We start from the raw sequence: 25,632 nt of genomic DNA, 5'->3' as shown, positions 1-25,632 counted from the left end.
CGCTGGTAATTACGCCGTCGTTAATTCAACAAAACACGCCAACACTCCGACGAAAAAAAGAATGTTATTTGTAAATTTTTTAGGAAGCAGTGGAAACTCCGCTATTTTACTTGCCCTATTTTACACAGTATGCATACTGACACTCCTGTTAACTAGCTGATTTCGGTACGTTGTGCCCTATTCTTTTCCGGAACACTTCCTGTGGACGCCCGTGCTCTGCAACAATGACTTGCCTAAGACAACCATGTAACATAGTTTGCATGAGTCAAGGGTGCAACCACAGTTTTAATATAAAAAAAATGTCGTGAAATACATGTATAAATTAATATACATCCGACATGTCCCACAAATATTAAATAAAGGTGCATGCGTTTTTCTCGTGTTCCCTCGACGGCGCAGCCATTTCGGTGCGCGTTCGTTTTTCTCTGGACGAGTGGATTTTCGCCTGGCAGAGAGAGAGAGAGAGAGAGAGAGAGAGTAAAACTTTATTCAATGTAAATAAAATAAGGCACGATGGTTGGAGCCCCTATTCCAGGGCCCCACTGGCACGAGCGGCTCGCTGGGCTTGGTCCAGAAGAGCCAACTGGCTCTCCCGACCCTCGTCCGCAAGCCATGCCTCCCACTGCCTATTCCTCATTAGTGGATGTTGGTGTAATATGGGACTGTCTATGTGCGGAGGCCTCCTGGGGCACTCCCATGTGATGTGTTTTAGTGTGGGTGTGTCTGTGCACCACGGGCACTCGTCAGTGAACCTCGTGGGGTGTATTCTGTGTAGGTGGTGCAGGTTGGGGTATGTATTCGTCTGAATACGACGCCAGTCCCTCTCCTGTTCGCTGTTTAAATCGGAGTGAGGATATCCAAAACGTCTCCGCTCCTGCCTTTGCTGTAGGAGGATGTCACGAGAATTCGGTGGAAGGACGTCGCTAGGCCATGCCGTTGCTCGGACGTTCAAACCTCGAGCAATACGGTCTGCCCTAGCGTTTCCTGCCAGTCGCTCGTGTGCCGGACACCAGACGATAGTGTGGTGCCCCTCTAGTTGAGTGCCTAAAATTTTGATTATTGATTTGGGTGCCGTTCCTTGTAAAAACAGGCGGCAAGCCGCTTGTGAGTCGGATAATATGACAGCCGAATTGGTTTGGCGCTCGGCGTCCTGAATGGCCAAGGCGATGGCTGCAGCCTCTGCCACGCATGCCGAGGAGGTTTTGAAGGATGCCGTTGTTACGTTGTTGCTGCATGTAGAGACTATGCTGAAAGTGTCTGAGCTGGCTCGACTGGCATCCGTATAATACACCCCCGGTCCCATGCCGAAACGTTTGTGAAGGGTCTTTGCCCTTGCTCTGCGTCGTCCGGGATGGTACTTGGGGTGCATGTTTTTGGGAATTGGGGCCACCGCGATGTGCGATCGAACATTGCGGTCTATCTGTGCCGTTTCCTCTCCGCAATACTGGGGTCTCAGGGGAAAGCCTAACCTCGCCAATACTTCCCTGCCCTGAGTTGAAGAACAAAGTCTTTCTTTCTGGGCATATAACGTCGCGACTGCGTACTCGTCAAAAGTATTGTGCAGGCCCAGTCCCTCGAATCTCTCTGTGCTAGTGCATTCGGGAAGACCAAGGGTGGCTTTGAAGGCTTTTCTTATTATTGCGCTTGCCTGTTTAATCTCTTGGTTTGTCAAGGCCTGATACGGAAGGGCGTATGTGAGTCGGCTAATTACGAATACGTGAACCAGGCTGATGGTCTCTCCCTCAGTTAGGCCGTTTCTGCTTCTTGCCACTCTCCTTATCATCCTGGCCACGTTTCCTGTGACCGCCTTTAGTTTTTGTAGGGTGTGAGATGTTCCAGCATTCTGCTGTATCCACATCCCCAATATTCTGAGTGTCTCCACTTCACGAATTGGCACCCCGTCGAGAGTCAGAGTGAGCGGCACCCAGTCCTTCTTTCTTGCGTACTTTGCACGCACCCGAGTTTTCGATGCTTTCCGGCTAGCAGACGAGAAAAAGAAACAATGGTCGCTCGCCACCATCACTGTGGGAACTGGATGGATTGCAGCGCTCGCTTGGGCGCAACCTCTGCGGAAAGTCTTGTCTGGCCGCTGTAGGGTGCCGAGCACTATGCGTATGGTTCTATGTGGACCAAGCGTCTCACGTTTTCTTTGATGTTCGTTCGGTAGCCACATTAGGCGCCCAAAGTAGGCGTTCGATTGTGGCCAACATTCTTGCCTTAGCGTTCATTCATTTTGGTGCCCCCGCACCACAAAAAAGGAAAAAAAGAGACATTGTTACGGCACAGCGAATTATCGCATGGTGGAAGTTTGATTTTGTTACTTCTTTCGCGAAAAGTAATTGACCACGGGACGCTTCAGTTGCCGAATACTCACGTTATATTATTCAACTGTATAGACAGAGTCCTTCCATGTTTGAAAAAAAATGGAAGGACTCTGATATAGACATTCCAGGCGCTTTCCTGCCGTTGCTGTCGCCCTCATGTCCCGTATAAAGTCGAATGGCACTAACATCGTGACCACGTGTCGCTTGCTGTATGTGCCAGTGAAAGCGTAGGGGCATGGGTGAGCCGACGATGGTGGCTCGGTTTTGTGTTCGCAAGGAAGAAAAGGGGGGGGGGGGGGAGGAAGCGCCCGGCCTTACGCCGCGGGCGATACATCGGGGGGAGTGGAGGGAGCGGGTGCGGGCCTTAGGATTTTGTCATCTGTGAATCTGTGACTGCGCAACATGTTTACTTGCCTTGTTTGACGCATTATATACCGTTCTTTCTTAGGGACGTAGATTTATTGGAGACTTGTACGTAGATTTAAATATCTTATTGCGAGGTTTTGTGCGTACGTGCAGTGAACTTTGTTTCCAAAGACAATTTTTTGCCCTTTATCAAGCTATATCTTTGCATGTTTATATTTCATTGTAACTTCGCATTTCTAATGTATGAGGACAACTCAAATGAAAGTGAGCCAAGCCATCCTGCGCAATATATGGTTCGGTTAATTATCTGCGAGGCATGCGCGTAGCACAGAGGCATCTCTCATTTACAAAGTGGCACGCAGGTGTGAGGATAAATGTTCTTTAATGCTCAGATACACTAAGTTGAACGTGCTTGTGTGATTTAATGGACGCTCCAAAAGTTGAACAGCGTGGTGTCGTGAGGTTTTTTGACAGCTGAAGGTGTTTCCCAAAAAGAAATTAGTCGCCGTATGGCTGCCGTATACTTTGAACATTGTATTTCATTGGCCACGGTGAAGCATTGGAGCAAATGGTTCAAAGAAGGACGTGAAAGTTGCAAATACGATCCAGGACAGGGCCAAAGTCACCGTGAAATCAACCCCAACCCAATTGCCAAGGTTGATGAGCTGATTAGAGAATAACGGAGGATAAGCATCGATGAACTGACAGAGCGTGCGAACATCAGTCACAGTTCGCTTCACACCGTAATTCATGAACATCTCGGTTATCGGCTCTTGTGTGCGCAATGGATGCTCAATATCTTGAACCACCGCCAGAAGACCGAGAGGTTCAGCGCTGCCTTGACTCATCTGATACAGTATCACAATGAGGGCAATGACTTCTTGTCTGCAATTGTGACCAGGGACGAATCATGGTGCCACTACTACGAGCCTTAAACACGACGGCAAAGCTTACAGTGGAAACACTTTAATTCACCACTCCAAAGAAAGCAAAGGACATCATTGCCGCCAGAAAAGTGTCGTTGACTATTTTTTTTTTTTCGATCGTCAGGGGCCATTACTGATCGAATTTCCTAAACCTGGAGAGACTCTCAATCGTTTCCGATATTGTGAAACGCCGGATCGGCTGCGTGTCGCCATCAAGAACAAACGTGGAAATTTGATGAATGGGGTCATCTTGCTCTACGACAATGCCCGTCCCCACGTCGTTGATGTGGTTAACACAAAACCGGCAAAGTTTAAGCGGGAAACGCTGCAACATTCCCAATACAGACCTGACCTGTCGCCTTGCGACTTCCACATTTTAAAGCAATTGAAAAAAGAACAGCTCAAGGTAACCAGATCGGTGTCGGACGATGAGGTGAAAGAGTCAGTTACAGACATTTTGAAACAACAACCCAGGGAGTTCTATGAGACGGCAATCACGCGACGCGTTAGACAGTGGGGCATATGTCTGAATTGTCATGGAGACTACTTTTAAATAAATACGCCGTGTCATATATTCGCATTGGGTCGCTTTCATTTGTCTCGCCTTCGTATATTTCGCCGAACTCTGTTGCGACTATAATTTCGGTGCAATTACTCACATACACGACCGATGAAGGCTGCTCCTGCGCAATACGTTGGAACTAAGAACAGCGTCATGGAGATTTTTCCCTGGCCGTTGCATTTGTACAAAATTGTAAACAGCGTTCTTAAATAACAAAGTTTCATTAAAATATTTGTCCTCAACGTGTTCATTTCATGGCGTTTACATTTTTTATATCAGCGGCATGTACTGCTTTGGTGGTTTCGAATAATATAGTCCTGAGGTTCGTGTGATATTTTCTTTACTTGTCAAATAGACAAAAAGCATGGAAGCACTGGTATCAGTTATTTCGGGTACAATATTTGGGGCATACGTGTATATTCTTTCACGATAGAAATCCATATTTTGCTCGTCTTCACAGTGCGTAGCGTTCAAATTCGTTTGCAGCATCTTCGGCAATGGCAATGCAGATATTATTCAGGTATTTGATCCCTCGACAAATTTCATAACGAGGAGGCCCAACTGCAACGTGAACGAAATTTCTGGCTACGCCACTGCTGCAAACGAGAACAAAAAGCTAACCTAACGTTAGGACCTCCCACTTTTTTTTTCATAAAGCATTTTTCAACACTCGCCACAAGATTAACCAGTAAATGTCTGTAGTGTGCCGCGCTTAACATAGATGGCGCCAGGGCACCTACCATAGTTGGTTCTAATCATGATGGAAGCAGCCGAGTCGCAAAAACAATTTAGATGTGAAAGGTATCCCTGTAGCTACAGATGAAAATCTTGCCTTGACCATGAAAGCTATTGCTGTCTGTGTCGAATCTGAAATCCGGGATTCAGATATAGAAGTAATTCACCGTGTTCCCACAAGAGATAAGGCGAAACAAAATATTTTACTTAGGGTTGTGTCCCGCAAGGTGAAGGACAGGGTCCTGAAAGCAGCTCAAAAGCATAAAATAAACAAGTCTCTTCTTGTCTTCTTGGTAATAAAAACTCTCCAGTTTTTATTAATGCCAGCAAACAATGTATTGTTGGCAAACCGCTGAGTGCAAAGAGAGAACATAACTGGAAATGTAGCCGTGTGCCTGTGTCTGATGGGAAGATACTCATGTGCAAATCAGAAAATTCGCGTGTACTGCATGTGACGTACGCAGAAGAACTTGCTCAGGTGCAGCGAGCGTGAAAAAAGATAGAAAAATGAGGACTTTAGCTGATATTGAAGAAACACAGCAAGGACATGATTTCTTGTCGTTAGTGCACTGCAACATCCAAAGTATTACCATCAATCTAGACGTGTTTTTAACCTACATATTTCAACACTAATTTTTTTACGACATGTCATCGCGATAACACAGGCATGGCTCAGAAGAGATGAGAAAGTGACAATGCCGGGATACACGATGCTGTCGCAACAGAGAGAAAATACAGCATGTGGTAATGGCGTCGCACTTTTTATACGGGACAGGCTTGGGTTTGAATGCCTAGTCAACACTTCGTACAGCAATAGAAGTGCCAAAATCCTTTTTGTAAAACATGAATGTGACGTTGGCATAGGCGTAGTTTACCGTCCTCCTAGCTCAAGTATTAATGATTTCATCGCTGTGATGGACACTATTATTGACCCTCTTATGCCTGTCCGTAATCAAATCATCATCTACAGTGACATGAACACCGACTTGTCCAGAGATGACTGCTATGAGTATGTATTTATCTACAGTTATTTATTCCTAAAACTGTAATTTCACCTCGTGTTTGAAATAAGTCCAACTAACATCTTTCATATTTTGTACAATATTGATATCAATGTACAGGCAGATGTTTATGACACCACAATTGCTGTTCATTGTCCAGCATACTTGTTTCTGCCTCAGGATTTCTTGCGTTCTTTTCACCAGACGCACTCCAATTATTCTACATGGCTTAACTATCCACGTGTACGCAGCATCCTAGTGACTACAAATTTCGATAACCTCTACAATGACAACGTTCACATGGAATGGCAAAACATTGTTGGCTGCATTACAAACACGATAGAAGAGTCGCGGTATGCTTCCCGACACAGCTACTACGTCATATGTCCGTGGATAAATGAGTGCATACTTGCCCTATTAGAAAGAAAAGATTGCTATTATAATCTAAAACATAAAAATAACAACTACCACTAGAGCCAGTTAAAATGTTTTTCGAAACAAGTCAGTTATGCTAATTCGCAAATCGAAGAAGGCCTATTATAGGAACTTGATTAAGCGGCTAATTGGCAATGGAAGGCAAATATGGAAAATAGTCAGATATGTAGTAGGATTAGAGGATAAGCAATCTGTTGCTCCTGAAAATCTGTCCCCTCAGATTTAATAAGTTTAATAATTCTTTCTAAAAAATTGGTGAGAATATTGTCACGTGGTGGTGACGTAGAAGAACACAGTAGCAATACTGTGAACGAGAAAACTAACTTTTATTGGGCGAACTTGTGCCCACAAAACAGGCTACACTTATAGCACAACGAAAGCGGCGAACACAGTCGGCGATCGTCGGAAATCTGCTCAGCGGGTCAAGCGCGTCGGCTTTTATACAGCAGTCGTCGAATGTTCCAGACTAATCGCTGGGACCCGCGCGTATTCCACAATGTTCTGCGCCATTCGCGTCAGGCGATGAAATCAGGTAACATAAGGTTCGGCGACAACAGACAGCCGGGTAGAATCATCGATAACTTTCCAGAAACGTCGGATACATACAGGCGCGTCCATCGCTGTGCGATTACAGTTGTTAAGCGGCGAAACGTGGTCGCCCGATAAAGATAAGTACACGTGTCATTACCCCCCTCTTAAAAAGCATCGCCCCGATGCTGCTAACAAACGAAAGCAACAAAGAAAAGCACTCGTAGCAAAGAAAACAACAAACTAAGGAAGTTCATCAGCGTCCGTAAAATGGTTTAAGGCGCACCACGTGGACCACTTCAGATCGTGCGCGGCGCCGCTGTGAGTGCGAAATGCCGTCTGGCACGACCTCATAGTCTAGTGCGCCAATACGTCGGATGACCTTGTAGGGTCCGAAATAGCGTCGCAGCAGCTTCTCACTGAGTCCTCGCCGGCGTATCGGGGTCCATACCCAAACACGGTCGCCGGGCTGGTACTCGACGAAGCGTCGTCGGAGGTTGTAGTGTCGGCTGTCGGTACGCTGCTGGGTCTTGATCCGTAGGCGGGCGAGCTGTCGGGCTTCTTCGGCGCGCTGGAGATAGGTAGCGACGTCAAGATTCTCCTCGTCAGTGACGTGCGGCAGCATGGCGTCGAGCGTCGTCGTCGGGTTCCTGTTGTTAAAGGTAGCGACTCTCTCGTACGTCTCGAGCCAGCTTTCCGGGTCCTCGAAAGTTGAACCGCGGAACGTCGGAGGCTCCCTGGGCTGCTGCAGCACGACGGGTGACGCTGGGGCTGCCATTGGGGTTGACGTGGTGGCCATCTTCCTAGTCGTCTCAGGCAAAAGTCCGTGCTCCGGGGGCAGTCCTTGCAGCCTGCGGCTACCTCGCTGGTTCTTGGCGACGTTGGTGTCTTCCGAGTGAGGGCTTGGGTCACGGCTTTGTGGGGGCGTCCGGTACATGAACGCAAAGCACCTCCACCAGATGTCACGTGGTGGTGACGTAGAAGAACACAGTAGCAATACTGTGAACGAGAAAACTAACTTTTATTGGGCGAACTTGTGCCCACAAAACAGGCTACACTTATAGCACAACGAAAGCGGCGAACACAGTCGGCGATCGTCGGAAATCTGCTCAGCGGGTCAAGCGCGTCGGCTTTTATACAGCAGTCGTCGAATGTTCCAGACTAATCGCTGGGACCCGCGCGTATTCCACAATGTTCTGCGCCATTCGCGTCAGGCGATGAAATCAGGTAACATAAGGTTCGGCGACAACAGACAGCCGGGTAGAATCATCGATAACTTTCCAGAAACGTCGGATACATGCAGGCGCGTCCATCGCTGTGCGATTACAGTTGTTAAGCGGCGAAACGTGGTCGCCCGATAAAGATAAGTACACGTGTCAATATATATAAACAGACTTCATGTTCTTGCAGTTCCCACAACCAGGATCCAGAGGAACGTCGACAGTGATTTTTCATTACGTGAAATAACTGTTGAGGAAATAAAATGTATCGTGGGCAAATTCTCGGCTAATAAGGCAGCCGGACTTGACAGTATTCCGGTTAAGATATTGAAAAACAATATGAATGACTTATGCGTGCCGCTTGGTCACGTTTAACCATGTGATAAGTAGCAATGTTCACCCATATGTACTGAAAGTGTCAAAATATATCCCTGTGTGCAAAACTGGTGATCCCAACCATCCGAGTAATTTAGACCAATTTTCATTCTTAGCGTAGTTAACATACTCTTTGAAAAGCTCATTGTACTACAGTTAAGTGCATTTCTTGTAAGCAATAACGCTGTCTGCCCGCAGCAGCATGGTGGTGTTGCAGGTAGATCTACATCAAGCGCAGTTTTGACACTTTCGCAACCCCTTAACTCAGCTCTTAAGAAGAATAACATTGCTGTGTCAATTGTTCTTCATACAGGAAAGGCGTTCGATACAATCTGTCACTCCATATTGTTGGAAAATCTGGAATCTTCTGTTGGCGTTAGAAACACGCTTCAATTTATCCACACCTATGTTAAGGCACGAAGGCAACAAGTGGTAATTGACGAACATCATTCCGCTTTCACCAATGTCATATGCGGTGTACCACAAGGCTCGGTTTTAGGCCTTAACCTGTTTTCATTACACATAAACGATTTCCCGGAAGCACTTAAGCTGTCAAAAGTCTTGATGGTTGCTGACGACACCGCCCTAGTTTACACAGGCGACTGACTGACTCTCGTCGCTGCAAGACATTATTTCTGGCGAACTGCTAATAGTAGGCAAATGGTTTTCAGAAAATAAACCTGGCCTAAATACTGATAAAACTAAGTATATCATGTGTCACTCCAAAAGGAAAGTACTAGATTACAGTGCATTCCATCTTACTCTAGCGAACCGAACTCTGGATCGAGTTGATACATGTAAATATTGAGGAGTTGCTTTAGGCTGTCGCTTGCATTGGAGAGGACAAATTAACGTTGCCTGTAGAAAAGTCGTTTTCAGCTGTTACACATTCGCCCGTGTCCGGCAATATTTTCTTCTTACTTTGCTTCGTTGCATGTACTTTTCTTTGTTTCATACACACATGGGTTATTGTTGTGAAACATGGGGCCTAACATATAAAACTCACTTGACACCCATACTGCTGTTGCAAAAACGCGCCCTAAGAATAATAACATTTTCCTCAGTCCATCACCCTAGTACTGTTCTGTTTACTGACCATCGTATTCTTTCTTTCCCAGCGTTAAGAAATTATAAGATCACTTGTTTAGCTCACAATATACTCAACACCAACTTCCCCTTACCCAACACCATGTTTAACTTCCCCCGTGCAAACACCAGGCAAGCAACTAACTTTAACTTAAACGTTGCTTATTGCAGCAATGTATGCAGTGAACCATTATTAGAGTTCTTGGAAGACTGGGCCTGTGAAAATGAAAGTGACCAGAAATATTGATATTTTATTTAAACGCTTCTTCTTGTCTAGCCAAGCGTAATAACACTTCCTTGACATAACTATACTTGTTCATGCAAATAGTGCTCTTTCATTGAGCAAATATGTGCTTGGTTGACCTGTATATGTATTTTTGCGCATTGGATCCGTTACTAGCCACATAGACTATTGGTCCAATCATTCTTGTCCGCATTCCTTGAATTGTTTAACTAAAGCTCATTTTTGATTGATTGATCGATTGAGTGATTGACTGAATACGGGGAGCACTGGCAAGTGTTTTTGGCACATACGGCGTAAAAAATCGTACACGTGCAAACGAACAAACACAGAACCTGGTGCGCATAAATGACCCTTTGAGAAAGCCAAGGTTTCCAGAGGTAATCTACAACATTCCGTGCAAGAGTTGTGACGCATCATACATAGGTGAAACTGGTAATTTTACAAGAATTCTGCAGCACCAGAAGGATGCCAGGAAAGGCAACGCAAGCTCGAACACCTTGCCGGATCATCACATTAGTACTCACCACATCTTCAATTGGGATGCTGCGAGCACAATCGTGACAGAGAAGCACCTATTTTCAAGACTACTCTTAGAATGTTTAAATACTCAAACGACTAGGAACGCGACTAACCGGACATAGCCCCCATGATTACACGCGAACTCTTCGCCACCTAACATATAAATAATCGCCCTCTCTTATGCTCATCTTCATTGTAAAGAAGGGACCCCTAGCGTTCTAGAAATGTCCTTATACCTCTATGTTTTATTTCCTTTTCAACCTTAGGCGAGTGCCGGTTTATTTGACAATGTATCACCCTCGCCTGAAGAGTTTTCGTCGTACTTGAGACTAGTGCTTACTGCTCTCTTATTGCTCCTTCGGCAATAAGCACTGGTTTTTATAGTGAAGCTGTTTATGGTTAAATTTCCGTTAAATTTTCATGCGCGCGAGCAAAACCTCCGGTCTCAATATTGAAGTAAAATCGCTTCATTCTACGCAAGACCTTATATGTCTCATCCCTTGCATATGCATGTTGTGTAAATTGGTTATCAATAAGCACCACCTTCAAGATGACCAGACTCTCTGGCAGGCAATAAATGTTTCTCAAATCCTTACCGCTATGTAACCCGCGTCGGCCATGCCTACGCTCACACCGCCCTCTCTTTGCCATCATTCTAAGCTCATGCGCACCTCGCTTCCTGCCGAACTCCAGGGGCGGCGGCACCATTATGCGTGGCGCCTCTACTTAGCGCCAGTGGCCGGTCTGACCGCGCGTGTACATAGATAAATCCGCAAGGAGAAGCTGCCGTTCTCCATTCTGAATTTCGGTTCTCTTCTCTCGTCATGGAGAGTCCGTCGCACTCCCCAGGAGCAGCGCGCTATTCGAAGAGCGACGACGACAACAAAGACGAGAATGTGATGGGCGGAGGCGGGCGGCAAACACCATAGATGAAGTCTACCTACTAAGACCACTGTCTAAGACACAGCCACCAAGAAAATGTTTGTATGTGTCCCTATGCCGCCGATCTTCAATAAATGTGTGTGTGTGTGTGCCGCCAATGAAGAAATATGTGTGTGCTATGCGCCGCCGATCAAAATAAAACTGTGTGTGTGGTTGAGTACGTGTGTGTGGGTATGTCTTCGGGATGACCGCCGTCACCGCTCAACAGAAATAAAATTTGCTCGTACCTTTCATCTAAATTATGTATCACCTCTATGTCGTGTACTAGACAGCTTCTCTGGTAATCCACCTTCACAGCAGTGGAATGGCACGTGCTTTTTTTGTGTCCTTTCAAGTGCGCCCGACGCAAGCCAACAGACAATTTGGAAAATATTCTGCGCAAATGCGATAAACCTATTTGTCAACGAAACTACGTCAACCACTGACTGCCAGAAAAAATATTGTCAGGGATCGTAAACCTTCAACCGTTTTGTCTTTGCTACCGCGAAATCCCTCTACTCAGCAAGGGTTAAGCAGAAAGGTTATTGAATAGTGGTCATATAATCTCTCTCGGTGGCCGGGTGCAGAAGGCGGTTAAATAACGCAGCATCAAGTTTTTGGGAGTGATCCTCGGAAAGATTTTCTGCTCACTGGGTTGACGCGAAGTGGAATGTATTCTGTAGATGAGTGTTGAGGAATCGTGGTCGACATACTGTCAAGTAAAACCGAAAGCGCCAGACTCCTGGTGCCATAGGTTAGCGATAATTGCAATAGTTGTGAAGCGATACCCCCAAGTACTTAACTAACTTAAGTTAACACGCGCGTAATACGCAGTATCCTGACTGGCACGATGACGCTGTTTAAAGATCATGTGGAATGCCGGGAAGGCACGCCTTAGGTGGGGACCGCAACGTTAGGCTGCTACGTGAGGGGCCCCTTGCTTTCTTAGAACGCGACGCTGACGGAAGCATTTAGCTAAGCACCACTAGCCGACGTAGGAATTGAAAACTGGCAGGGCCGCGCAACAGCCTCTCATAGTCGCAAACCACCAAGCCGGGCCCTGGCGTCATGAATGATTTATCTGTCCAAACCGTAGCCGATCGCACTCCGCTAACCTTTACATACTTTTCGCTTTGCCTAGGTGCCCTCTTATAGAGCATTTTCTCTGAAGACGACGGGCTTCTTACACTCCTTTGTTCGTATAGCAACGAGGACACGACACAGTCGAAAACAATTTTTGGGAGAGGGCGAGGGGTTGGTCGCCCCCGTTGCATACCCTCCCCCCTCCGCGGCCTTTGGGAAACCATTTTTTTTAGTTTTAATTTTTGTCTTTTAGTGATATTGAGGCCGCCGGCACAGACTTCGGCTCTATCGTAAACAAAACATGCAGGTTATGCTCGCAAACATGGTACTGTACTGAACCCATTGCCCAAAGGTCACTCTGTGGAAAATTGAAGTGGAAGTTAACTTGCATTTTAGCTGGAATTGTCGTGTGCATATAGCCCTCCTATTTACCCAAGAATGTGTATGTATTAGGTGGCCGGAGTTCCAATACTAAGCAGTAATGTAACCCGTAATGTAGTCTTTACGGCTAATCTGGGACCTAGTGGATGCATAGCGTGCACGTGCATACACAAGACAAGCATTACAGCACTCGCATATCCCTAAAGGGTCGGCAGGTGGTAGGGCCTCCATATACTTATAGAACCATACCTCTTTGATGCTCCCGAGCTGTGTCACATTGGCGGGCAGCCTGCTACATTCTTTATAAAGGGTGTAGTCACTTTGGTTGGAGTCATTGTTCAACTGGTACCAGCGCCCAGCTGCTGTCACAGACACAGCCCACGCAGGCGCGTTTCCTTGTCGTTCTGTCGCCACCTTGCTCATAATTCTGTGCGCTGTCGTCTAGAGGGAGAAAACAAATACGCTGGTCTGATTTCACAAACTACCTCTAACTGTGTCTCTAAGAAGGGCTCCCCCCTCATTTGGAAGCATGGCCAGCTGCCTGCATGTAAAGGGCCCCTCACCCGGACCAATCGCGAATTTCGCCTTATACAAGGGAAATTGTAAAACGCCGGTGAGGAAGGTTTTACCGAAACATTTTTTTCCCGAATCCGTTCGTCGTTGGAGGAGACGGAAGAAATTTGCGGTCCTGTAACCATGCCCCAAGGGGCGAGAGTCACTGCCAACGAAGACACTCTCTCCTTCAGCCTCTAGTAGAGTTTCCAACTGGTAAGGACACACCAATGCGTCGAGTCCTGCGTCGAGTCCTTCCTTTTTTCTTGCGGCGTTGCGCTTTCCACATTGGCTGATTAGTCATGATGAGTGACAAAACACGTACTGCGAAGCGGCATTTGCACGTGTGACCGTGACCCTCTGGATACGAGCACACTTTTTCCAGAGGAATGAACCACGGCGTTTCATTCAAATTGTCACCTTTATTCTGGGGGCGCGCAGCGTCGTAATACATTGCAGATACGATCGCTAGCGCGTCATACATACTCGTTAGCACGCATAGGCTTCCTTGTTAAAGATAGCTGAACCTGGTGAGGGGCCCTTTAAGTTCGTGTACTGTACCTCCAGCCTGCGGTTAAAGGATGCTCCACATTCGCCGCCCTTGCCTTTGGTGGCACTGGCTAACACAACCTATTCCTTCATTTTGTACGCATCACCCAATAACTTAAAAAGTTGACGGGAGCTCGACCGCCTTAATAGCCAAAAGGTAAAGCACCACACTTTTAGCGCCGCAGTTGGCGGTTAGGTTCCCACCTGTTGAATGTTGTTTTTTCGTCCAATTTCATTTTTTGGTATGTTTTATATTTGTGTCCAAAATAGAAATTATTTCTCCTTGGGCTTTCCTAACTTTATTGCCTGAAGAACAGCAGATTGGGCGAGTTGGTGGTTTTCCATAATGTTTAGAAACAGCGCGAAGACGTACACCGAACAACAGAATAGAGGATGGCACACCCACGGCGCTGACTTACAAGTGCCTTTTTTAAAAGAAAAAAAAACACGATGGCTTTTTGAAGCCTGACATCAAGCGTGCGCTATGCTCGATCCGAATAAGGGCACTTGTCAATCCCAAAACCCTGCCTCGTGGAAGCGGGTGACCGCTGTTCACCCCTGTTCAGCAAGCCTATTTCCTTCAAAGCTAAGGATACGGAAGGCTGTTCAACACACTCACCACCTTTTTTCATTATGTGGAATGCTTCCGTCACTTCCATTGTAACGCTATCATTGTGCACAAACATGATGTTTGTGTCATCAAAGAAGGACGTACACTCGCATTCGAAACAGTGCTTTGCCAGGTTTGTAGATTTCTTGTCTAAAGAATTCTGGTGCTCCGACAGCCTTACATTAATGCATCGGCCTGTCTGCCCAATGTGCGAAATGCCACATGACAAAGGGGTTTGGTAAACAACAGCAAACTCTCAGGGCACGGGCTGTTTTCCATGATTTATTTTACAGCCGGTGTTCTTTCTTATTCCTTCTCTTTCTTTGGACAGCTGCTCCCACCTTACGAAACTTTATTAGGAGCTGAAAACAGCTTTGACACCATATCTGGCCGTTATCTTTTTAAATCTGTGTTAGGGAGAATGAACGTATGGCAATGCCGTTACATTGTTACTCCTTTCAGCCGGGCTACTACGCTGCTCCAAGTCGCGCGTTTGGAGGGCTTTAATTTCCTGTAGATTTTGCTAGCACGTGTTCTTGTTCGAAGGTTAGCATTAAATCTAAATATTGCAGTATGGTATGTTTTGGGACTTCATGCGTTGAGTCCGGAACCGTTTTGTTTAAAAACATCAAGAGCTTGTGGCACACTTTCAGGTACGTTCCAAGGTCTAAGTCAGTGCCATATGGGTGTCCCATCCTCTTTTCTGTTGTCCGGTGTACGTCTTTGCGCTGTTTTTAAACATCATGAACTTCATTGTCTATTTGCTTCATAATGGTTCCAACAGTGGATGCTTCACTTTCTTCACCAATCTTCGGAAGTACCAAAGGTCCTCAAAGCTCGGCTGAACAATTTAATAACAAGTCAAAAGAAAGAAGTATATTAGAAATGCGTCTTTCTTTTACCCTTTTATTAGAATGTCTAGCCGAGCATTGAGGACTTTCGGTACGTCCTGACACACACACACACACACACACACACACATATATATATATATATGTATATATATATATATATATATATATATATATATATATATATATATATATATATATATATATATATATATATATATATATATATATATATATATATATATATATATATATATATATATATATAAGTTTGTCGATGCACAGCGCCTGGGTCCTGGCCTTGTCTCGTGTTTTGTTTTCTACTCACTTCGCCAAACGCCATTTAGATATGCTGTTCTATTTGCAGCATCCAGTGACATAAGGCATACCAAAGAAATTGGGAGGCCCGGCATGTGGATAATGGCGTTCTGCGGGAATATTGTGCAGGAGGTCTGTCTTGTGGTCGCGGGAGAATTGTGGCCGCGGAACACGAAGAGGTCCGGCGTGAACGTGCTGCACAGCGAAACCAGAAAAAAAGTAGCAAGCAAATTATTTAAGAACTTACGTGAGATTAAATTATTGATTAGCACGTATATTATTAATTTTTGGCACAGTTCATTTAGGAGTAAGAGCATTCAAGATCGCCTTTTCGTGCATGGCTTTCGATGCAAAGCATCGTGCTGATGGCAGGTATCATCGCTTACAGGATAAACACCGTACGCCTTCCTAGGAGTGTTTATGCTCGGACAGCTGTAGAGTAATCTTGACGGCAGTGTGGGAACATTCTTCGGTGAGATGGAGTCGCCAAGGCGCGGGCCAGTACGCTCCATCCATAGCGAAACGATATAGTAAGTAACCATGATAGCATGCTCGAAAGATAACCTTTTTTATGTTATAATTGCTCTTTACAGGCCCTCCTGATTACCCTCAAAGATTTTAATTGGCTGCTGTGGTCGTGAGCAAACGGGCGGAAGGAAGAAAGGGACAAAATCTGTCGTTCTAAAGTGACGTCAAATTCAAAGATAGTGCTTCGCCTAGGAAATAAGCTCTTCGGCATGCCTTTAGAAGTAGTGACAAATGGAGGTTCAAAAGAATAAGGGTGAGGTTCAGCCAAAATTGACGATCTTAAGTTTCTTTATTTTTTTTTTTTGGTCATGTGGTACAACATTATATGTAAGTACAACGCGAGCAGACGAAAACGGCACCCCTCCGCTCTGCCTTATTCCTTACTCAGTCTTGGTCTGCTTTCACTCTGTATTGGGCAAGTCTCTTGAGAAAATTATCCTAGCTACCTAACTAAACATGCCATCAAAAAAGTCGCGAAAAGCTAGAACAAGCTATGCTAGACGTAAACTGATCAGAGGTTTTTTCAAAATGTAGCCACTTCAAGAATGTATTCCATATCCACCGCCATTGTCACGGGTGGCGCTGCCTAACACTCCTCTGGTTAGATTTTCTACGCACCCAAATATATATATATGTACCCAAGAAAATGCACGTGCAAAAATATAGCCGTCGTTGCTCAAGTATTAGGGCAATGCACGAGTACTATGGAGGCTGTGGGTGCTGCTCCCACAGGCAACAAGTCTTTTTTCGCCCATTTTCTTTCCAATTGTCTGATCATTTCTATGCTACAAGTGAAAGAAGAAATAATTTTCCCTCGGCTTTTCCTGGGCTCATTACCTGCCTGATTCATATGGCTGTCGTTCGCGTTACACTCCAATCGCCATTCCGCTTCGCTTTTCTATGCGAAATGTTCGTCGCGCTCCTCGGTTCTCGTCGCAACGTGGGTTCGGATTGGCGTCGTTCTCAGATAGTCAGGACATCTTGCAGGCGCGCTTGGCTAGCAGCGTTCCGTCTGCTACAATGGTTCATTTTATGGTAAAACCGTGCGTAAAAAGTCTTTTCCTTTTCCTGAATGATACATAATAACATTGGTTTTTATTGAATTGCGAGGAATTCAGTTTCTATGGGAAATATTATTAAACGTGAAATGTATCGGCAGGACACTGAATTGGAAGCATAGTTGACAAGACCCGGGCTCCTTTTGCAACAATTTATCGTCTGTTCTTGGCTTACATCGTTTGATTATGCACTGCAGGTGAGTAAACTTCACTGAAAATTCTAATGCGCAAGAAAGCTGACCTTCAATAAAGGTGTAATTTTAATATAGCTTCATCTGTGCAGCCATATCTACGTTTTAGGTCAAGCCTCGCTCAACACAAGCAAACACAGGTCTCAATCACCCGTATATGTCATCGTTACCCCGATGGCCCTGCACCATTTCGGAAACTCGCATATACTTGGAGCCAGATGTCCCTCTAAACAAACTTCATGGTGCTCACAGACGCCACTCAAAGATGCCGCCTTTCGCGTTTACGAGACAGCACGGGCTCGTTTCGTGAACCATATTTTGCTGCTTATCGAAGACACGCTCATCGCTTCTTCCATGCCTTTATCTCCTCCGCACTCACTGTATACGGTTCGGATCTCTGTTGTGCGTGTTTGCGCTCGCTTCTGCGCTTATACCTACACGCCCGGCACGGGCCAGACGATTTCCGCCGTTTCCGGCATCGCCCTGTCGTGCGACACAGGAGCCAGCAGGCAGCCGCAAAATTGGTGGAGAGGCGGCAAAGAAACGTCATGCTTTAAAACTGCCAGAGAAAGGCGATGATTGATGTCTAAGCGAAGGAATAGATGCGCGGTGTAAAAATACTGAGATGTCCGATTATGTATGACGTGGTACTGCGTGATGATGGTAGCAGGATGACGGCGTAATGACTATGACGCTATGTCAAAAAATGTCATCGGTGGTACGAAGTCGGTAGAACGACGACAGCGGCACGGTTAGAATAGAATGACGAGGACAAAATGATAAAGGCTGCATTATAGCGACAGCGCGGTGACAACGACGGCGGCGCGATGACAACTACACGAAGACGACGGAATTTCGACGACGGTGTGAAGGCTAGCAAATAACTATGACCGAACCACGAACGAATGACAACCGCGTAATGACGGCGGAATGAAGAAAAAGGAATGACAAAATCAAATGGATTGGATTGATGGCATGACGGTGAAGGCAAAGCAACGAAGTGATGGCAACGAAGGATGCACGACTGCGTGATGACGACGGAACGACGACGTCGTTACGACAGCGGTGTGCTTGTGTTGGAGCCCAACGTCGGCGCTTACGTATGTCGGTACGATCAGTGGCTGCCTCCAGGCCAGCTTGGTTTGCACTATCGCTGGTACCGGTTGACCCGCCGCTGTAAGTTAATGGCTGTGGTATCGGCCTGCTAAGCTGAAGGTCGCGAGTTCGATGCCAGCTGCAGCGATCTCATTTGGATGGAGGCCAAAATGGAAAGAAAACGCTCGTGAGCGTAGGTGCACGTTAAGAAACCACAAATGGTCCGATCCGGAGTACCTCATTGTGGTGTCACAGAATAATATCGTGGTTTTGGCACATAAATATCTCGAAATCAATTAAGTTCATACCGGTACCGATCTGCACTAGCTCGAGGTTCGCCACAGCGTGTAATAGAGCAGACGGCACCCGTAAACTAGATCGAAGAGACAAAGAAAGCTTATCTTTCAAAGGCCACTCAAGTTTAGTTCGAGAGCCTATGGGCAATTTTTGCAGTTTATAACGCGCGGCAGAACTGTAAATTTTCGTTATAGCGCAAATCGGCGAGTACTAATTTCAAGTTGTCTCGAATCTTTAATATTACATACTTGGAAGAGAACCGCTGTATGACACAATGCGCTTAGTTGTGTTATAGTTCATTGCCATTGTTTTGTCTCCAACAGCCTTCTATGGGGGCGCCCTGTTCTTGGTTGCTTCTCTTACGGCCGTACACTAGTTTGCCAAGAGAACATTTTCAGATCTAAGACATTTTAATGTAGGACTGGCGCTGCGTAAAATATGCGAGATATAGGGTATCGCTACCACATCCTCATGGCTCAAGCTCAAGCCGCCTGTTCTTCCGCTCTGAGGGCGCTAGATTGATTTACTTTGCGAAGAAAAGACGTACCTCAATATCGAAGGAATCGCATCGATCCACTCCTGGCTTGAAGGGGTGAAGCCGAAGAAGGTCAACGTGCTTTGGTTCTTGCCTTGCGCGTAGCGCCTCACCAGTTTGTGAAATTCCTGCGCACAAGAGACAGGAGCGAACGCAAGGTTCCACATGCAAAGTGTCAACGCTCAACATAAAAAAAAAAATTACGGTATTTCTCAGTATGCTCTACTGCCCCTGCATTGAAGATTTTGCGTTTATCGCAGCTTTAAAGGATGGTTAACTCAGTACTGGAAATGAATTAGCTAAGCTCCTAGCAAAAATACTTTGACTTTCTCAAGAGGAGAGCGAACCATACTAAGTAGGTTTCTCGTGAGTGACACGTGGACTCTTTTCAAATATGGCACAACTTAGTTGAATCACCCTGCATAATAATAATAATAATAATAATAATAATAATAATAATAATAATAATAATAATAATAATAATATAGTGTCTTGAGCACTCTTTACAGAAGCTAGACAGCGTCCCTTAGTTTCGTAACAGCTGCAGTTATTATTAGGTATTATTTAAGTCAATTACGATAAAAATTGCTGGGTATTCAAAAACCGGGTATCATTGTGCTTTACGCGAAAACTGAGGACTCTAGTTATTACATAGCCACTCGATGAAAGCGCATGGTACACCCCATCGAGAAATGCGATGGAGGGGGTCGAATATGAAAGAAAATTTGGCTATGATAAGCTTCACTGCATCCGGTGATTGAAACGTCGTTTGTTGCTCCGCATTAAAACAAGAAGAATTTATTAGCTACTGCAAGAGTTTATGTGTGCCGGATTTTGTTAAACGTTTTTGTTTAGGCTTGGTTTGCCCAAGAAAAACTTAACTACATATTTGTGGTCGGAAAGTATTTCAGAATTGTCTACCGCGCAACTGTACCTGCGCGAAACTAAAGGAACTGATGCAAAGGATATATCAATCCAGCTTGCTGCGAAATACGATTGCAATGTAAGTGGCGATCGGGGGTCGTTCATAACAAGCAGGAAAAGCCTTTAGGTTACTTGTGACAGCGAATTGGACCAATTCTGTGCCGCGAGTATCGCTATCAATAGGGCCCCACAGGTTGTGTTTAGCATTAAAATATCCTGCCATAACAACAAATGGCATGGTGTGTAGAATCAGTTAGAGCTGCAGTTTGTCAAAAATCTGTTCAAGTGGTTCGTGAGGGGGTGCATAAACTGGAACGACCGCGAAGGAAACAGAGGGGCAGCACAAGTGACAATTACGTATAGATGGCTAGCATGTAGCAAGAATATGTCATACATTTTTTGGTGTCAGCAAAACCAATCAATTCTATCCATATTATACTTCCTTATGTCAGCTGTCTTACGCTTGTTGATTAACTTCTATTCTAGCTGTAGGGTTAGGGACTTTCACACATTGGCGTTTCTTGATCAGATCTTTCGTCGCCTGCGATAGCTTACTGGCATCCTGTCTAACGGTGTTACCACCGACTTCTATTGCACACTCCTTAATGATGCCCATAAGATTGTCGTTCATATCTTCAACACTAAGGTCTTTTTTCTTGAGTTAAAGCAGAATACCTGTTCTGTAGCTTGATCCGGAATTCCTCCGTTTTCCCTCTTACCGCTAACTCATTGATCGGCGTCTTATGTACCAGTTTCTTCCGTTCCTTCCTCAAGTCTAGCCTAATTCGAGTTCTTACCATCCTGTGGTCACTGCAGCGCACTTTGCCGAGCACGTCCACACCTTGTATGATGCCCGGATTAGCGCAGAGTTTGAAGTCTATTTCATTTCTAGTCTCGCCGTTCGGGCTCCTCCGCGTCCACTTTCAGCTATCCCGCTTGCGGAACAAGGTATTCATTATCCGCATATTATTCTGTTCCGCAAACTCTACTAATAACTCTCCCCCGCTATTCCTAATGCCTATGCCATGTTCCCCCACTGCCTTGTCTCCAGCCTGCTTCTTGCCTACCTTGGCATTGAAGTCGCCCATCAGTATAGTGTATTTTGTTTTCACTCTACCCATCGCTGATTCCACGTCTTCGGAGAGGCTTTCGACTTCCTGGTCATCATGACTGGATGTACGGGCGTAGACCTGTACAACTTTCATTTTGTACCTCTTAAGTTTCACAACAAGACCTGCCACTCTCTCGTTAATGCTATAGAATTGCTGTATGTTACCATCTATATTTTATTAACCAGGAATCCGACTCGTAGTACTCCTCTCTCCGCTAAGCCCCGTTAACACAGGACGTGCCCGCGTTTTAGCACTGTATATGCTTCTTTTGTCCTCCTAACTTCACTGCGCCCTATTATATCCCATTCAATGCCCTCTAATTCCTCCAATAGCACTGCTAGACTCGCCTCACTTGATAACGTTCTAGCGTTAAACCATGCCACGTTCAGATTCCAATGAGGTCCTGTTGGGATCCATGGAGTCTTAGCACCCTCTGCTGCGTCGCACGTCTGACCGCCGCCGTGGTCAGTTGCTTCGCAGCTACTGGGGACTGAAGGCCGGGGTTTGTTTGTTGTGTTCATATAGGAGGTTGTGGCCAAGTACTGCACCAGGGTGGCCAATCCTCTCAGGAACGGAGGAAGCCTAAAAGCAGAAATGCTACAACAAGGCATCATAGAACCATCTGAGTCCGCCTACCAGTCACGTATGGTTTACGTGAAGAAAAAAGACGGGACAATGCGTCTATGCATTGATTTCAGGCAACTCAACAAGATACTGGTCAATGACAACGAGCCTATACCTCGGATTGATATCTTTGGACAACTTGGGAACGCACAGTATTTTTCGAAGTTTGACTTTGCTAAGCGTTACTGGCAGGTGCCCATGCATGAAGAGTCGAAACCAATGACAGCTTTTGCTACGGCCTCAGGCCTGTATCAGTTCCGCTTCATGCCGTTTGGCATTAAAACCGCACCAGCTGTTTTCAACCGCTTCATGAGAAAAGTGGTAGCATACATACCACATATTTACTACTACTTCGATGACGTGCTCATTGCCACTGAAACGTGGGACGAACACGTGGGTACACTGTTCTCATTCCTCCAACGAGTGAGAGAATCTGGTTTGACAATTCGGCCAACAAAAAGTGAAATTGGTCAGAGATTTGTGAAATTCCTCGGCCACCTTGTTGGAAACGGTATCATCCAAGCGCAGGTCGAAACACTAGACAAAATACAGGCTGCGAAGCGTCCACAGACGAAAAAAGAAATACGCTCGTTTGTCGGACTTACGGGGTATTATCGAGACTTCGTCTACAATTATTCCGAGGTATCTTACCCGCTCACTGAACTGACCAAGAAAAGAGGCCCCAATAAAGTAATTTGGGGAGAACGTGACGAGAAAGCTTTTGATGGATTCAAGACCCTGCTGTCCACACCACCTGCATTGAGAGCACCAGATTTTTCCAAACATTTCGTACTCCGCACTCCATATTCAGTATTAAAAATAACAAAGCACCAAGGTATTCTAAAGATCATGTTTTATCAAGGACCCCTGGGAAAAACAGAAGAGGCGTCGCGTGCTAATATTCATCAATATCTCCGCAGGAAAGTGATAACAGAAACTCGGGAGGATGTTGTGATCCTGGATGAACAGATAAAGAAGACAAGGGTATTCTTAATGGCAGCTCAATACTATTACTGAAGTATTGAAGGCTGTTACCGTGTGTGGAAACTTTTTAAGGAAGTCTCACATTTCCTGTAGAAACTACCCTGCAGAATTGCACCTGTGGTCACTTTGATAAACGCGAGTGCAAGGATGAACCTGTAATCTGCAGGCGTCCTCTCCAGAGGCCCAACTATGGACTGCTTTATCGACGAGGAGGAAAGTAGCCTGGAGCCAGCATGCTGCACCGCTGTCTCCCTCGCATCGGCATGTGCAGATCTCCGTTTCTACCCGCGACAGCTTGGAGTGGTAGCGATGTCATTGTGAATTACTGTGATTCTAGCGCACCTCGTGTGTAATTGCTGTGGTGTCAGATGACGCCAGGTCAACGGGTTGTCTCTGTTCTGTATGCGGCTGCAAATATAACTTTCCGATGCGAATGTGAAGCGCATTTTCAGCAGCGGCGACCCCATGCCCCGCCGTTGCTGCAGTTGTAGAAGCGTCGGCTTTAGATTGCCAGCATAAACAGAAAGGACTTGGTGCCACCACCTTAATAAACTGTATATTCAGAAGATTCTGCTTCCAGTGAGTGCATGGCAACGTACTCAGCACCCATGTACCAACTAAGTAAAGGTGCCTGATGTGAACCTGACTATGAAGGTTGTTAAGGTGCATAGAGAGAAAACAGAGAAAAATATCTTGTGGTAGACTATCGAGCCGGACTGCCAGAACACCTTGAACTGCCAGATAGTGATGAGCAGCGACAACGACTGTCGGGTGAAAAAAATGTTATGTCTGTTGTACTATGCAAATGGCTACTTCGCGATTCCACTGAGTGAGAAATCTAAGGGGATAATTACATGCATCACTCCTGATGAAACTGGGCAGTTTAAGCGTTACTTATCAGTTACTTATGAACGTGGTTGTGGGTTCTCTATGGAAAATAGTACCAGTGTGCTTTATGGATGACTTGTTGATACCGGCCCGGCACTGGAACGATATGTTAGATCTCCTTGAGCTGTCGAAGTGTGTTTGCATTTGACGAACTCAACTATTTGGGCTTGAGGATTGTGAAAGGCTACTTGCAGCTTTGAGGAAAAAGCAAGAAGCTTTTCTTGAAGCGAGCGCACTAACAGATGCTTATGACATTAAGCGGTTTGTCGGCATGACAAAATTTTACAGGCGATTCATTCCGCGCTATCCAGTAAAGACAAGCCCCTTACCCATGTCACAAAAAAGGTGCGAAATTAGAGTGGACGCGGAAAAGCAAAAAGCTTTTAGAATTGGCAAAGTCCCCCACATTTAATAATAGAATCCTTCTGTCACTACAAAGCAGCATAGAGATGTCAGCAAGGATGGATTTGCAGGAATAATTTTACAGCGAGATAAGTCACGGCATTGGTACTCGGCGTTTCGTATCAGTAAACACGCCCTCGATGTCTGAAGAACTATCGTGATGGCAAGTTCGAGTTCATAGCAATGGTCTGCAGCATAGAGACTTCACCAATTCGCTCTTGGTAAGTTAATCTTTTTTTTGTAGACTGCTGAGCTATATGTATCTGAATACCGATAAAGTTATGAAAATACAAATAGCGAGGTGATTTGATATACTTTAGGAACATGACTTCGAAGTGAGACACCACGCAGGTGATAATATAGCACATACGTACTACTTAAATCGAGAATGCACGGGAGCTTCAAGAGGCACACGTGACAATGTCGTTTCAACGAGGGTAAAAGTACGTCCGAGCCTAAGCTCAGGAGGACAAGTTTTCGTTCCCGAGAGGCCGGATAGAGAGCTGAGCAGAACGAGAACAAGGTAAAAGTGGGAGCCAACGTTTCGACAAGTGTACGTGTCCTTTTCAAGGCTTGTCTAAACGTTGGCTCCCTGCTTCTACCTTGTTCTCGTTTTGCACATCGTCTTGAATTTCTATCTCCCGCTTTCCACGTGTTTTCTCTGATTGAGAGTTGGCACACCTCGCGCAGGCACTTAAGAAGCCAGGATAACGAAAAAAAGATGTCCAATGTGAACGACCTGCAGCTAAAGGACGGTAAGCTATTGCATTTAGAAGACCATAGTAAACGAAGCAGCACCGCATGTCACATCCTGCCGGGCGAATACCGCCCACTCACTTTATTTCCGCATACATTGTTTCAGTCAAAATAATACCAAAATGGACAAAGGATAAGTAGGTACAGTCGTTAGTGAGGACAGTAGGGTTAAAATCTCAAAAATGTGGACTAACTACAAGCTTATTACAGGCATAGTGTCTTTGGCGTAAAAATGTCTCGTCGCAATCGAATGTACGGAGGAGAGAGACGTGTAGTGTCGGTGTGCACTGCGTCTGACAAGGAAGGCACAATTTTGCGGGGAGCCTCCGAAGAAACGACACCACCAGGCTCAGCACGCGAGATTTCTTGTACGGGTCTTATTCATTTGTCTCTATAAATGCTTGTAATTTATTGCACTTTGATGGCACTTGTTCTGGCACGTTGAATTTTATTAAAGATTTTTCACTAGCAGGAGAGCATGCGGACGAAACGCCTCTGCAAAGCTGATATGATTTAGCTTTTGCCTCGCATTTTCTCTGCCCAGACGTTGTAACAAAATAAAATAAAGCGAAATAAAATAACTTGAAAAGGTTTCCTTTGGGATCCCTATGGAGCACTTACCTTGAAGACCTTAACGGAAGCGAGCAGTCTG

At 45.5% G+C, this 25,632-nt stretch overlaps 1 protein-coding gene across 1 annotated transcript in view; it reads right to left on the bottom strand.

Moving 5' to 3' along the window:
• Positions 1-25,632, bottom strand: part of LOC126528433 (uncharacterized) — a 67,488-nt gene that overhangs the window by 6,928 nt on the left and 34,928 nt on the right. The window contains exons 3-5 of the mRNA XM_050176322.3: positions 19,303-19,418; positions 15,658-15,781; positions 12,956-13,147 (exon numbers count right to left, since the gene is read on the bottom strand). Of these exons, the coding sequence (XP_050032279.3) occupies positions 12,956-13,147; positions 15,658-15,781; positions 19,303-19,418 (432 nt within the window). The remainder of the gene's footprint in view (positions 1-12,955; positions 13,148-15,657; positions 15,782-19,302; positions 19,419-25,632) is intronic.

The sequence above is a fragment of the Dermacentor andersoni genome, chromosome 9 (assembly GCF_023375885.2).
Source record: "Dermacentor andersoni chromosome 9, qqDerAnde1_hic_scaffold, whole genome shotgun sequence".
Classification (NCBI taxonomy): domain Eukaryota; kingdom Metazoa; phylum Arthropoda; class Arachnida; order Ixodida; family Ixodidae; genus Dermacentor; species Dermacentor andersoni.
This window is presented reverse-complemented; position numbering and strand designations above follow the sequence as displayed.